The sequence below is a fragment of the Coffea eugenioides genome, chromosome 3 (genome assembly GCF_003713205.1).
Source record: "Coffea eugenioides isolate CCC68of chromosome 3, Ceug_1.0, whole genome shotgun sequence".
Classification (NCBI taxonomy): domain Eukaryota; kingdom Viridiplantae; phylum Streptophyta; class Magnoliopsida; order Gentianales; family Rubiaceae; genus Coffea; species Coffea eugenioides.
Genome location: NC_040037.1, coordinates 213,470 through 226,276, shown reverse-complemented (window position 1 = coordinate 226,276; position 12,807 = coordinate 213,470). Strand labels below are relative to the sequence as shown.

Below are 12,807 nucleotides of genomic sequence, written 5' to 3'. Positions count from 1 at the left end.
CTGTCTGGCGATGATGTCCAGTCCCACCAGGAATGGGTCAAGGACATTGAAGCCTATAACGTACGTAGCAACCTATCTTGATTTAATTCTTCTCGTTCATAATACAACTATTATAAAATCACCCCTCCCGGCCTGCCCATTCTAGCTAGCCGTTGTGGAGTAGAGTATCTACTTTACTTACTAGCGCCTTACCTGCTATTGTGGAGTATCTACTTTTGTAGTTTACACTACTGTACTATACACAATGTGCTTAATTTGCTCAGAATGGTCACAAGGTCACATATCCTATTGTTGCTGATCCGAACAAGGAGATCATCAAGCAACTCAACATGGTCGACCCTGATGAGAAAGACTCGTCCGGCTACCACCTCCCATCCCGTGCTCTGCATATTGTAGGCCCTGACAAGAAGGTACGTGCGTACACAAGTCATATATAGTATCTTAATTGTTAAAGCAACTAGCCAGTGAGCTGTAATTGATTCTTATATGTATATGCATTGTATATGTATATGTAAGGTCTCAACTCTGGAAATAAACATATGGCACGTACTAATATTGCCCGCGCGCGGTTTTACGCATATCATCATGTGTAGATTAAGTTGAGCTTTCTGTACCCGGCAAGCACTGGGCGTAACATGGACGAAGTGGTGTGGGTGTTGGAGTCCTTGCGCAAGGCATCCGCGCACAAGATTGCAACTCCTGCTAATTGGAAACCGGGAGATCCTGTGGCCATCTGCCCCAGCGTGTCCGATGATGAAGCTAAGCAAATGTTTCCGCAGGGATACCAGACTGCTGATCTTCCATCCAACAAGGGCTACCTGCGATTCACCGATGTGTAACCGGACGGACCATCCATCCATGCATATTATATGGTTGTTCCTCCTATTACTATAGTATTATTTAACTTGTCCGGTACTAGGAGGTTTTGCCAAAAAACAAAAAAGTGTTGTATCTATTCGTCTGCTGAATTACTACTGCTATTCTATCTTTTATCATATATAAGTGCTAGCTGCTTTAGAACTATTGATTAATTTTATGTTCCGATTCCCGATTTGATTTGCCTCCTTCCTAATTCAAATTAAAGTGGGCGACAGGCACACACTCTCTCGAGTTTGTAATCAAGGCGGCCGCGTTGATATATAGTAATCAACCATCTTTTTTACTACTGTGTCGTCTACCGTTTCTGCGAGCTGCGGGTACTTACCTTTTTTTTGTATATATATATATATACTTATTAGAACCAGTCTGATGGTTTGTTGAATCGGTATTAGAAATCGGAACCAAAATTCTAACTACAAGTTCAGCTTCAATCGGAATCAGATTAGAACTGGTTACCATAACAAGGAAATCATACTTAATTAAGAAAAAAAAAAATGAAATGTGAATGCGGGCCTTCTTTTTAATACATATATATATATATATGCACCCCTAGCTGTTGATTAGAGGTGTCAAAATGGGTGACTTGGGCAGGTTTGGGTTGGGTAAAATGGGTAATGGGTATAAGTGAGTCAACCCATTTATACCCATCTAATTAAATGGGTATAAATGGGTAAGTCAAAAAATGAATTGGGTAACCCAATTACCCATTTATAACCCATTTATTTTAATTTTTTGTAAATTCATTTAAATTCATTTTTGCAAACTAAGTTATCAATTTATACCGCTCTTTGTACCCATCATTAGTTTTAAATATTTACTTATAATGTTCAATAAGCCTAATTACCAAATTTTTTTCATTTATACTCTATTTCACAAAATTACATATTATTTAATAATTGAATAATAAGAATATAACAATTTGAACTAAGTACTATAAAAGTTAATATAAAAATTTAATCCAAAAATTTTTAACCCCTAACATTTTTTCCATATATAAATTTAAATTTTCATTTTAGAAAGATAAGAAAAGAGGCTCAAATTTATCATAAATTGGTAATGCCGAAAAATGAGCAAGTTAACAAACTAAGAGAAAACAAAATAATAAAATAAAACCAACAAATAATAATAATAATGAAACAAAAGTAGTTAACATCATGACAAAATGAAAAATTTGAAAAAAAAATAGGTGGGGGAAAAGAAGAGATTTAGGGGAAGAGAATTTTAAATGGGTTAATTGGGTTTGATGGGTTACCCAATAATACCCATTTATTAAATGGGTATTATTGGGTAACCCATTTATACCCATATACAAAAATTTAAGATACCCATACTCATCTATTCATGGGCGGGTATGGGTAAATTTAGTTAAGTGGGTTGATTTGCCACCTCTACTGTTGATCCACATTATTCAATTCCTCCAAGATTATGCACCCCAGCATTTTCAGTATATATATATAGATATATATAGTAAAGAACGTTTGTTGGTGGCTGGACAATGCTCATAATGTTCAAGTTTGAATCGGAATCAGGTTAAAATCGATCTGACGTTTGACTTGGATCCGGATTAGAACCAGTTTGATGGTTTGTTGAATTCGGTATTAGAAATCGCAACCATAATCGTGACTACAAGTCTAGGTTCAATCAGAATTGGATTAGAACTGGTCTAACGATTTGTTGAATCAAATATTAGAAATCGGGACCATAATTGTGACTACAAGTTCAAGTCCAAATTCACCAAAATTTTGAACTAAAACGGAACCAATGGTTTACGATCCGTTCAAACCACAACATTTGTTATTTTAACATATTTGGTCAGTTTAAAATTTAATATCTAATATCAGCAGTTCCAATCTTAATCCAACAATTCATTATCCCATTCCATCAGTAAATTTATGCCCCGCGACTAATCTAAATTCAATATCAATCTTACCCAATCAACAAAGAGATATTTAATCAACAAATTCCGCATCATTTTCTTTTTCCTTTCACATGATAATACAATAAAAATCTTTTGTTATTTTTTCATTCATTGTCATGCTTTTTTAGAATCAATTTTATAACAATAAGTTCTTAAAACATAATTAAAAGAATTGGAATTGTAATCAAAAGAAATCAGAATCGGAAATTCAAAAATCGTAACCATAACCAACCCTGTAAGAGTTACTTTAGGTTTCATTTTTCAAAAAAAAAAAAGTCAGAGTCGTCGATTTCTAAATCAGAATCGAAAATTTTGGAACCGTGATCATGTCTACCGTCATCTAATAAGGCCTTAAACAACGGTAGCCCACATCCTGACCTATCCTTTGTTACCATAACAGGGAAATCATACATGACTAAGGAAAAAAAAAAACTGAAATGTGAATGCGAGCCTTGCTTTTAAATTGCGTTTGGATTGTTTTTCAAGTTGTGGACCACCCGGGGAGCCTATATTTCCCCTGTATACCAGTCAAAAAGAAGCACCAGCATGATGGAGAAAGTTGCGGGGTGCTGTCGATCATCACTATCCTAAAATTTACTTTTGCTTAATTAGAAACAGTCCGTAGTAGCAGTAGCAACAAAGCCATCAATTCCCCCGTTAGTGTATCACTCTGGGCTGGGGGGGTTGGGAGAGTGCTTTATCAGGGAGGATCAGCAATCTCCTAAAAAGCAGCTGACCTTTTGGGGCCAGGCCAGCCGAGCAAATATTGCAGTGCAGTAGAAAAAGACTAGTGTTTCGAGTGTTGACTTAGCTGCTGTTTTCACTTTTCAGTTTTCCCATCCCATTATCCAACTATCTAGCTAGCAGCTACCAAAAGAAAAGAAAAGCTTGAAGAAGGAAGCTAATTAACTAACATCAACGCCACCAAACAATGCATATTAGGAGATTATCCCACTTCCACCAGCGCATCCACCTCCACGTACTGAATATGTTTATTCTACTAGCAGCGGCGGTGGTTGTAGAGCGAGCCGCTGGTACCTGCCGTAATTACTGCAACAGCATCCCTATAAACTACCCATTGGGCATTGACGACGGATGCGGCTCCCCCGAGTTTCGTCACATGTTAAACTGCTCCTCCACGGACTTGTTCTTCGCCACCCCATCCGGGAACTACAAGGTCCAGTCCATCGACTACGACAAGAAGAACCTGGTCATCTTCGATCCGGCCATGTCCACTTGCTCCATTCTCCAACCTCACCACGACTTCGTCCTGTCGGACATTCAATCGGCCCTCATCCCCCCCTCGTCCGACACCGTCTTCGTTCTCATGAACTGCTCCATAGACTCCCCAGTCCTCAACCACTACAAGTCTCTGTGCTTCAACTTCGCCGGCCATACCTGCGACGAACTTTACGGGGCCTGTACTTCCTTCAAGCTCTTTCATCTCTTGTCCAACAGTACTCCGCCGCCGTGCTGCTTCACCGGCTACGGCACCGTCAAGTTCATGAGCATGAACATACTGGACTGCACGCATTACACCAGCGTCTATAACACGGATAACCTGAAGGGCGTTGGGCCGTTGGACTGGCTGTATGGGATCAAGTTGTCTTATGGGGTCCCGGATACCGGTTGCGAACGGTGTACCAAATCCGGCGGGACCTGCGGCTTCGATGTGGAGACTCAAGCGCTGCTCTGCATTTGCTCTGCTGCTGTCAATGCTACCAGAGAATGTGGTACTAGTACATTTTATTTTTATTTCATTTATTGGTTACATTAGTAGTGCTAAACTAATTATCTCTTTCTCTATTTTCGCGTTTCTGGTTAATTTCAAAGAGGAAAAAAAAAATTCGTATTTTGTACTTGTAGTTTGGCATATTTTAAAATCTGAGAAGTTTTTTTTTTTTCAATTAAGTGTCCCAAAAAAAACCACTCTTTACTTAAGTGCGCACTTATTTACGGACCGTAGATTACTAGATATTAGTAAAATTAAATTTCGGGCTTGTGTGTTTAAGTACTATGACACTATAACTTGAAAGAATAAATAAAATATAGAACGCCAAAAGTGTTTTAAACAATAATCAGGAGCAATACTTGCGTGTAATTTGCGTGTTTTGATGACTAATGATCAGTTGATACGAATTGTGCTAATTGATCTTGTTTTCGTCTCTCCTTTTTTTTTTTTTTTTGCAAAAAAATAATAATAATAATCAGGAGCTGGAAGTGTTTCATCGGGCGCAGGACAAAAACCGTGGCAGACGACATCCTCCTTCTTATTAACCTGTATACTATACTACTCTGTCTCTGTGTTTGGTTACAGCAGGCAGTCGTTTGTAACACAATTTCAAAGAGATTAATGTTTTTGTTCTTTTTTTTTTTTTTTTTGTGGCGGCTAATGAATCGGAGTTTGGTTATCTCGTGAGATGGGAAAAATCACCAAAAGGAGTATGCCCGCTCTTCTGTGCTTTGATTTTGAATTTCGTGGATTACTACCGTCACTTTGCTCGTATGAGTATATTTGGTAGCGCTGAAGCTTTACAAGATTTATTTAGCTCATCAATGCTTTGAAGTTCCAAGTGTTCATTTTATTTAGTGTGAAAACTGAGAGGCTAAGGAAACGAGAAATGCAATGGGTTTGCATTTGAATATTGGCTGTATTAGTAAATGCCTAAAAATAACCCGGTTAAAATTCCTTTTCTCGGTATGATGATGATTCTAAGGCTAAGAGTTTGTTTGGATTGCTATTTTCTATAGTTTTCGTCAAAAAAATGTACTGTAACGATTTGATATATATGAGATAAAAAGATAATTGAAAAATATGTTCATGAAAAATATAAAATTTTTTTGGAGGAAAATAGCTTTTCAATTTGTGATGATATGTACTTGTCAAATCTATGTAGAGGGTAAATGGAAAGATTAAATACAATTGTTGGGAATGATATTTGCATGCTCTTTTAATTTTTTTTCCCCAATATATGGTAAATACGTGTAGTAGCTACATATTAATATATATTAGAAACATGCAAAAAAAAAAAGAAACTAAAAAATGTGTGTAGATATTATTACGTACCCCTTGGATTGTACCAAAAATGTTTAAGTTCCTCAATTTCTAGCGAAGAAATTACGTTTTAAGTTACATGGAAAAGTTGATGGTCCAATCTAAACAAATAAGTAACGTGGCCTGTATACATATATGTGTATGTGTCTACCCGCTAGATAATAGAACAACTTGAGTTGTCCATTGAATGCCAAGTGTCAAGCTCTTATTGGAGGAAGGAACTTTGTTTTATTCATTTGAATCTTAAAGAATGGTAAATGTCTATTTGGGACTTGGTCTTACAATTGAGAATTCCAATAGTAGCTTACTATTTAAGGGTCAATTGGTAATAATGGATTAAATATACTTATTTTTTAACTTTGTTTGTGTTTTAATAAGTGTTAAAAGTTAGTCGCGCCCTTTTGTGAAAGGTGGTTGTTTGAATAGATACTAACTATTTAGGGCTATTTTTGTATGTTTGAAAATATTTCCTTCTTATTTTTCTGTTTCGGTGCAAATAGTTTGATACTGTTTGTCGATTGATCTAAACATATGGGTCAGTTTTAGGCCTCTCACTAAAAGTCTCTTTTTTCTTCGTTTCTTCTGCTCGGATAGCCGAATATGAACCTGCAAAAGATGCCACTGTTCTACCAATTTTCTAAACAAAGCATTGTACTTTCTCTTGGTTAGAACCACAAAAACCCTCCACATGCACATGATTGCATTTGCCCCAATAATCAGCTTCTTTTAGGGATTGTACTTGGTTTGAATTTACCAGTGAATTCTTCCTTTTTTCCTGCTACGAAGTGATGTTTTCTTTTAGAAAACAATTTTTAATGATCTATGGTACGGTTTCTAAAACCTACGATGTATACAAATGGGAGAAGGGAAAGGAGAAACCCTTTAATGTTGGTTCTTTCTTTCGTCATATTGAGCAAATGATGAAAAACTTATGTACGATTATGATCTTGCCTTTTTTACTGTTGACTGTGGTTTTTGCTTCAGATATCTTTCATATCTATTTGATTTAGAAAAAAACAGCTTGGCTTCAAGCAACTGGGAAACTTGCCTTTGGATACGCTAAATACAGGAATAGTTAATGCAAACATTGATTGGATTATCTGTTGTCCTTTTTGCAAGCAACAAAGTGAGGTTGATATGAGGTAAAGTTACCAATTCATGCTCTTTAATTACAATTTAATCCTCTTTCTGCATTTAAATTGATGTTAATTTCTGTTCTTGAATTTGAGGGCTCGAATTCCCATCATTTTAAGTGATGATTCGGGAACAATCAATTGCACTATATCTAGAGAAGGTGCAAAAAAAAAAATGATTCTATTCACTTCACTTCAGCATAAACTGGCACAAGAAAGCGTAAGTGATAACCTTCTATTTTATATCCATGCATAACAAAAAAGATAACAACAACTGACTACAACTCAAAAAATAATTTTTGCCGCAGCACTTTGAAGTAGACACTGAACTTAATGGTTCCTTGAAGAAATATATAATTGTCTACTTTCTCAAGGCTTATAAGACTCACTTTTAAGACCAGGGACAAATTAAAACTATTGTATCCAAAGCTTGCACTGCAGATGATCTGTTACTGTAACATTTCCAGATCGCACCGAAGTTTCTTCTACAGTGGGCACTTCCTCACCAAGATATCAAAAAAAAAAACAACAACAAACAAATGAAGAAAGGTTCACACCAACCACTTAGTTGGTGCTTGAAGAAATTGCTGGAGGCAATTTTTCTACGAAAAATGATGCATATGGGATCAGTGGAGTAAATAGGAGCCTTGATTTTCCAAAAGGGCTACTTGAAAATGAAGCTACACCAGTAGAAACACTATCCAAAGAGCCATCCAATATTTCTGAGCAGTGCACCAAAAAAGGTCCAGAAGATAGCAATTCGCCTGAGAATATTGAAGATAAGTCCAGCAAAGAAGCTTAAGGGCAAGTAGGCCTAAACTGCTTTAATTATGTTACTTTTATTAAATCTTTTGTTAGCTAGCTAAATGATTAGGTCCATTGCTTTGATACTTTCTTTGAAACTGCTTCAGTCCTTGACAAATAAGGGATCATGAGATAGCTATTAATAGTTTAGTTTGTTATCTTGCACCTGCATAGATCATGAAACTTAATTGCAAGTGCTAATATGTATGAAGATCCAGTCTTAAAGCACATGTGCTGTCAAAAGTGAATGATTTTGTTTATATAATCTTTGCCACTGTTTTAAATGTTATTTACCTCTCTGTATTTTAAACACAATTAGCATATCAAATCCACAGATATATTATCAACATCCACAAAATTATCTGGATTTTGCATAGGACAAAAATGAAGGACTAAATAAACAGCGAAAATTATCAGTGGATAGGCCAGTGTGTAGCACGACCAGATCCAAGCTAGTATTAAAATAATCAATATACCTGAGCATTCCAAATCTTCAGTTCCATAATGCACTTATTTGTTAAAAGCGATATCATATAAATAAACATATTTATATTTATTTGTTCTACTTGCATTTAGATATTTTGCAAAAATATCATTTCATTTCTTAAAATCCCAAATCGAAAATTTTTTAAAAGGGATAATTTCAAAAACCTCCATTGAGGTTTTTGATAGTTTCACTCAACTCCCCTGAAGTTTCAATAATTACATATACCTCATTTGGTTCAATCAAATAACTTAAATGTTTTCCACTTAATAGTTAATTTATAAAAGAGAATTTAAAACTAAAAAATACTTCTCCTTATATTACTTGCCATTTTTTAATTTCAAATGCATCTATTTTCTAATTTTCATCTTTTCATCTCTTCATCTCTTCATCTTTCATACTTTTCTCTTTTTTCCTCCAACGACCGCTTCTCCCTCTCATCAAATATTGCACTCCATTGTTATTAACCACACCACTATCAATTTTTTACCATCTCCAAAATTTATCTATATATATTTTTTGTCTTCCTACCTCCTTCTTACTATAAAAATTTGTTGATATATTCTTTTTTTTTCAACATTTTTACTATTTACAAATGTTAGCCAATTGAAGTTACCAAATTAACAAAGTGCAGATTGTAGATTTTATTATCAAAATAGGGAAAGATGAAAAAAATGGTAGTGATATAGGGAGAAAAAATTAAAATTGAGAGTTGGAAGATAAAAAAACGACTATTACGTTTGTTAAGTAAAAATATCTAGCAATTAAAAATCTCATTGGTTTTCTCTTTTATTTCCACTTAGTGATTGTGATTTTACTCTGAAAATAGAATTTTGTCTCTACATCTAAGAGTGTTATAGTAATGATAAATTATGTTCATAGGGATGTGGGGGTATTTCTTGGTTTAATATCAGTAGTGGTTGTAACAAGTTACATTAGGCAAGAATAGTAATTAATGAATTTTGAGGTGATTTGTAGTCGCTGGATTCTATTTGCTTTGGTGAATATGCCACATACAAGAAGTTAAAGATTAAAAGTTTGTTTTTGTTTTGTCTTGTTTTTTAGAAGAATGGTGGCCCCGTTTGGAAGGTGAGTTTTTTGGGTGTTTGTCTAAAATTTTACTGTAGATTACTGTAGAAGTTGTAAGAAAAATTTGTAGGTTGAAAAACTATTTTAGGTTGAAAAATTTTGATCTTTCCTTTTCTTTCTTTCTTTTTTATTTTCTTTTCTCTCTTTCTTCTTCTCCCTTCCCCCTTCCCCGGCACCTCTGCCCCTTCTTCCCTTTCCCTCTCTGCCCCTCTTTTTCTCTCCCCCGGCATCTCTCCCTTCCCTCTCCCCCGGTACCTCTGTCCTCTCCTCCCTCTCCCTCTCTGCCCCTATGCCCATCTTTTTCTCTCCCCCTCTTCTCCCTCTCCTCATCCTCCCTGGCGGCCTCCGATGCCAGAGAACTTGCAGGCTGTAGCCATGGATTTTTTGTTTCATTTTTTCTCCCCACTCTCCTCCCTCATTCTCGCCACCTTCCTCCTTCTCCAACCAGCAACCTTGGTCACCTAGCCGCCATAGGAAATTTTTTTTCTCTCTCTTCCCCTCTTCTCCCTCTCATTTTTCTTTCCCCTCCCCCTCACCCTCTGAAGCCATAGTTGTTGCAGGGTTGCATTTTTTTTTTTTTAGCTTTGTCACTCCCCGTCTTCTCCCCTAACTACGATCTGATCGCGCAACCAAATCGCAGCTAGCGGGAGAGGGAAGATGGCGGGGGAGGCAGAGGGAAGATGGAAAAGGGAGAAAGGAAAAAAAAAAGAAAAAAGAGGTTTTGGAAACCAACAGATCGGTCAAAGAGAGAGGGGCAGGAGAGAAAAAAAAAAGAGGATGGCCAGCACTGGCGGCCGGAATAATGACCTGTGCCGAAAGTGGTGGTGGAGGTGGTGGCTGGCGACGGAGGACGTGGTAGGTTCGGTGGGGGAGGAAAAAGAAGAAAAGTTGAAGGGAAAGTTTTTTGTGTATTATTTTGAAGTGTGTAGGTGAAAAACTTTGATAAGTTTTTTGGGATTCCTGTAGCAAAAGTTGTTAAAAAACTAGTATTATACAAATTTGCTATAAACTCGAGGTTCCAAACAGACCCGGTATTTTAGAATATTTGTGAAAAAATTTAGGCTATTGGAGCTATATTGTTACATAATCCTTACAAGCAAGAGAGGTAGGCATAATTTTTAAAATTTAAGGAGAGCTCTCTGCAATTGCCGAAAACCTCAAGGGAGGTTTGTGAAATTATCCCTTTTTGAAAAGTTTAAATGTGTTTGTTCCTGTACGTTGTAGAGGTTCAAAAAGAACTTTGGTGGTTATTCTAGACTTGTGTTCCTATCCCACGTCGAAAGATCGTGGGGTATTTATTCTGAGTTTAAGGTCCACAGGAACCCTGTTCAGTTATCAATTGGCTGAATAGTGGTTCTTTGTGGGTCCCCCTTAGATTGCTTTCGAATCGTTCTTCGATTAACTCCTGTGTTTGTTTAAATTAGGTGGGTGTGTGTGTGGGTTATTTATCGATTTCGATAAAAAACAAACAAACCATTCAGTTGGTGAGAGTGTTCGCGGAGGGGAGGTTAGGGCATCCTAAAACATACACAGTAAAGTTTTTGAAAATTGAAATATCTAGGGTAGGTTTTAAGAAGATTTCCTAAAACAAGTTTCATTAATCATGCATGCACGGAGTTAAAAGGAATTTGAATTATTGAAAAGGAATTTGAGATGTGGTTAATCTAACTATAGACATTTTTAAAAAATAAAATCCAACCTCAACAATATCTGACTTATACAACAAGCATAAACTAAAAGACAACTCACATTCTCATTTTTAGAAATCTTCATATTTGTGTCTCTCGCATAGGCGTGTCGTGCTTTTTGAAATTGTTTTTTGCAAGTGAACTCATAGTTTAAATATTTCATCTTATGTAATTGTAGAACGAAATATCCCACAAATGAAATCAACTAAAACTTAATTATAGTATCTATAAAGCCTTCTAGGATGATGTTAGAATTAGAAATGGAACGAGACTGTACTCGGCTGTAAGGAAAAGATAAATACTTTATTTTCTATTTTGTTTGTTTATTGGAAAGTTTTAAGAATTTCTAGTACCATCCTGCACTTTCCTTCGTGTTGTGTCCTGCAAAATTTGTGAGATTTGATTGATGGTTGATTGGGTTTTTTGTTTAAAAAAAAATTGTAAAAGTGCAATCCAAACAAAATTTACACACACTAATCTATAACTTAGAGTATGTACTCTTCTTTTTTCAGACTTTCTTGTCTAACAAAAGTATACAAAAATTTGTTAAGGATATCTTGATATAGTGGCTAATGTTAAAGTTTTAGGATTTAGAGATTTTAACAAAATAGAGAGAGAGAGAGAGAGAGAGAGAGAGAACTAATTTTTAATTTTCATTTACCTCAATTTCTATCACTTCATTTTCCCATGTAACTTCAAAAGTGGGGAGAAATAGAACCAAGGTGAAAATTGTCATTTTAAGTACCCGACTTGTCACATTTTTATTAAATTCCACCCCTCATAATAAAGAAAAAAAACGAAAAACTGATTTTTAATTTTCATTTACTTCAATTGCTATCACTTCATTTTCCCATGTAACTTTGAGAGTAGGGAGAAATAGAATGAAAGTGAATATTGTCCAGTTTAAGTACATGACTTGTCATATTTACTAATCAAAACAAATACCAAGCATTCAAATTTGAGAGTAAATGTATAAAATATATATTTCAATAATATTTTATCTTTAATTTCAGTTCATTTTCTTGTCATATTTCTCTTATATTATTTTATAGAGAAATGCCAATGACGTTTTATGGCCCCGTTTGACAAGTGAGTTTTTTGAGTGTGCGTCTAAAACTTTGGCCTCGTTTGTCAAGTGAGTTTTTGGGGTATTTGTCTAAAATTTTACTGTAACTTACTGTAGAAGTTTTTAAAAATTTTTTTGAAATGTGTAAATTTTTGAATTTTTTGAAGTATAGTTTAAAAAGTTTGAAATTTTTTTTGAGATTACTGTTACTAAAATTTTTTAAAAACTTGTAGCAGACAAATTTGGCAAAAAACTTGCCTTCCAAACAAGGCATTTACTGTAGATCATTGTAGAAGTTGTAGAAAAACTTTTGTAAGATGAAAAACTTTTTTTTCCTTTTCATTTTCTTTTTTCTTTTCTTTTCTTTCTTTCTTTTTTCTTTTCTTTCCTCCCTTTTCCTCCTCTGTTCCCTTTCCCGAAACTGCCAATGAAGCAGCAAAAGAAAACTTTTTTTCTCTCCCCTTCCCTCTCGCCCGCCAACTCTTCGTCCCCCTGGCAGATGAAGCAGCAACAGAAAATTTTTGTTCCAATTTCCGTCTCCCTACCCTCTTATTCTATTGACGGACAAAGCAGCAATAGAAACTTTTTTTTTCCCAATTTTCCGTCTCCCCCCCTCATCCCTTTATCCTGCCACCCTCACCTTCCCCCCGTGCGATCTGGTCTCGCGACCATATCAACCAGAGGGGAAGGG

At 35.7% G+C, this 12,807-nt stretch overlaps 2 protein-coding genes across 3 annotated transcripts in view; both read left to right on the top strand.

Annotated features, from left to right (window-relative positions):
• The window catches only part of LOC113766922 (1-Cys peroxiredoxin), a 1,727-nt gene extending 720 nt beyond the window's left edge, over positions 1 to 1,007 (top strand). The window contains exons 2-4 of one of the 2 annotated variants that reach the window (XM_027311079.1): positions 1 to 60; positions 276 to 410; positions 594 to 1,007. The exon at positions 1 to 60 is cut by the window's left edge and continues 89 nt beyond it. In XM_027311079.1, the coding sequence (XP_027166880.1) occupies positions 1 to 60; positions 276 to 410; positions 594 to 839 (441 nt within the window). In that variant the 3' untranslated portion in view covers positions 840 to 1,007. Of the gene's footprint in view, positions 61 to 263; positions 411 to 593 lie in introns of both variants that reach the window. The other variant, XM_027311078.1, reaches the window with a different exon arrangement.
• A 2,674-nt stretch (positions 1,008 to 3,681) lies between these two features.
• Positions 3,682 to 5,151, top strand: LOC113764884. Its single transcript, XM_027308926.1, has 2 exons — positions 3,682 to 4,530; positions 5,009 to 5,151. The coding sequence occupies exons 1-2, from the start codon at positions 3,729 to 3,731 to the stop codon at positions 5,149 to 5,151; spliced, it is 945 nt and encodes a 314-aa protein (XP_027164727.1). The 5' UTR covers positions 3,682 to 3,728.
• The last annotated feature ends 7,656 nt before the right edge of the window (positions 5,152 to 12,807 follow it).

Coding starts and splice junctions, on each gene's coding strand:
- LOC113764884 (XM_027308926.1), top strand. CDS start 3,729: ATGCATATTAGGAGATTATCCCACTTCCACCAGCGCATCCACCTCCAC. Junction 4,531..5,008: donor CAATGCTACCAGAGAATGTG/GTACTAGTACAT, acceptor AATAATAATCAG/GAGCTGGAAGTGTTTCATCG.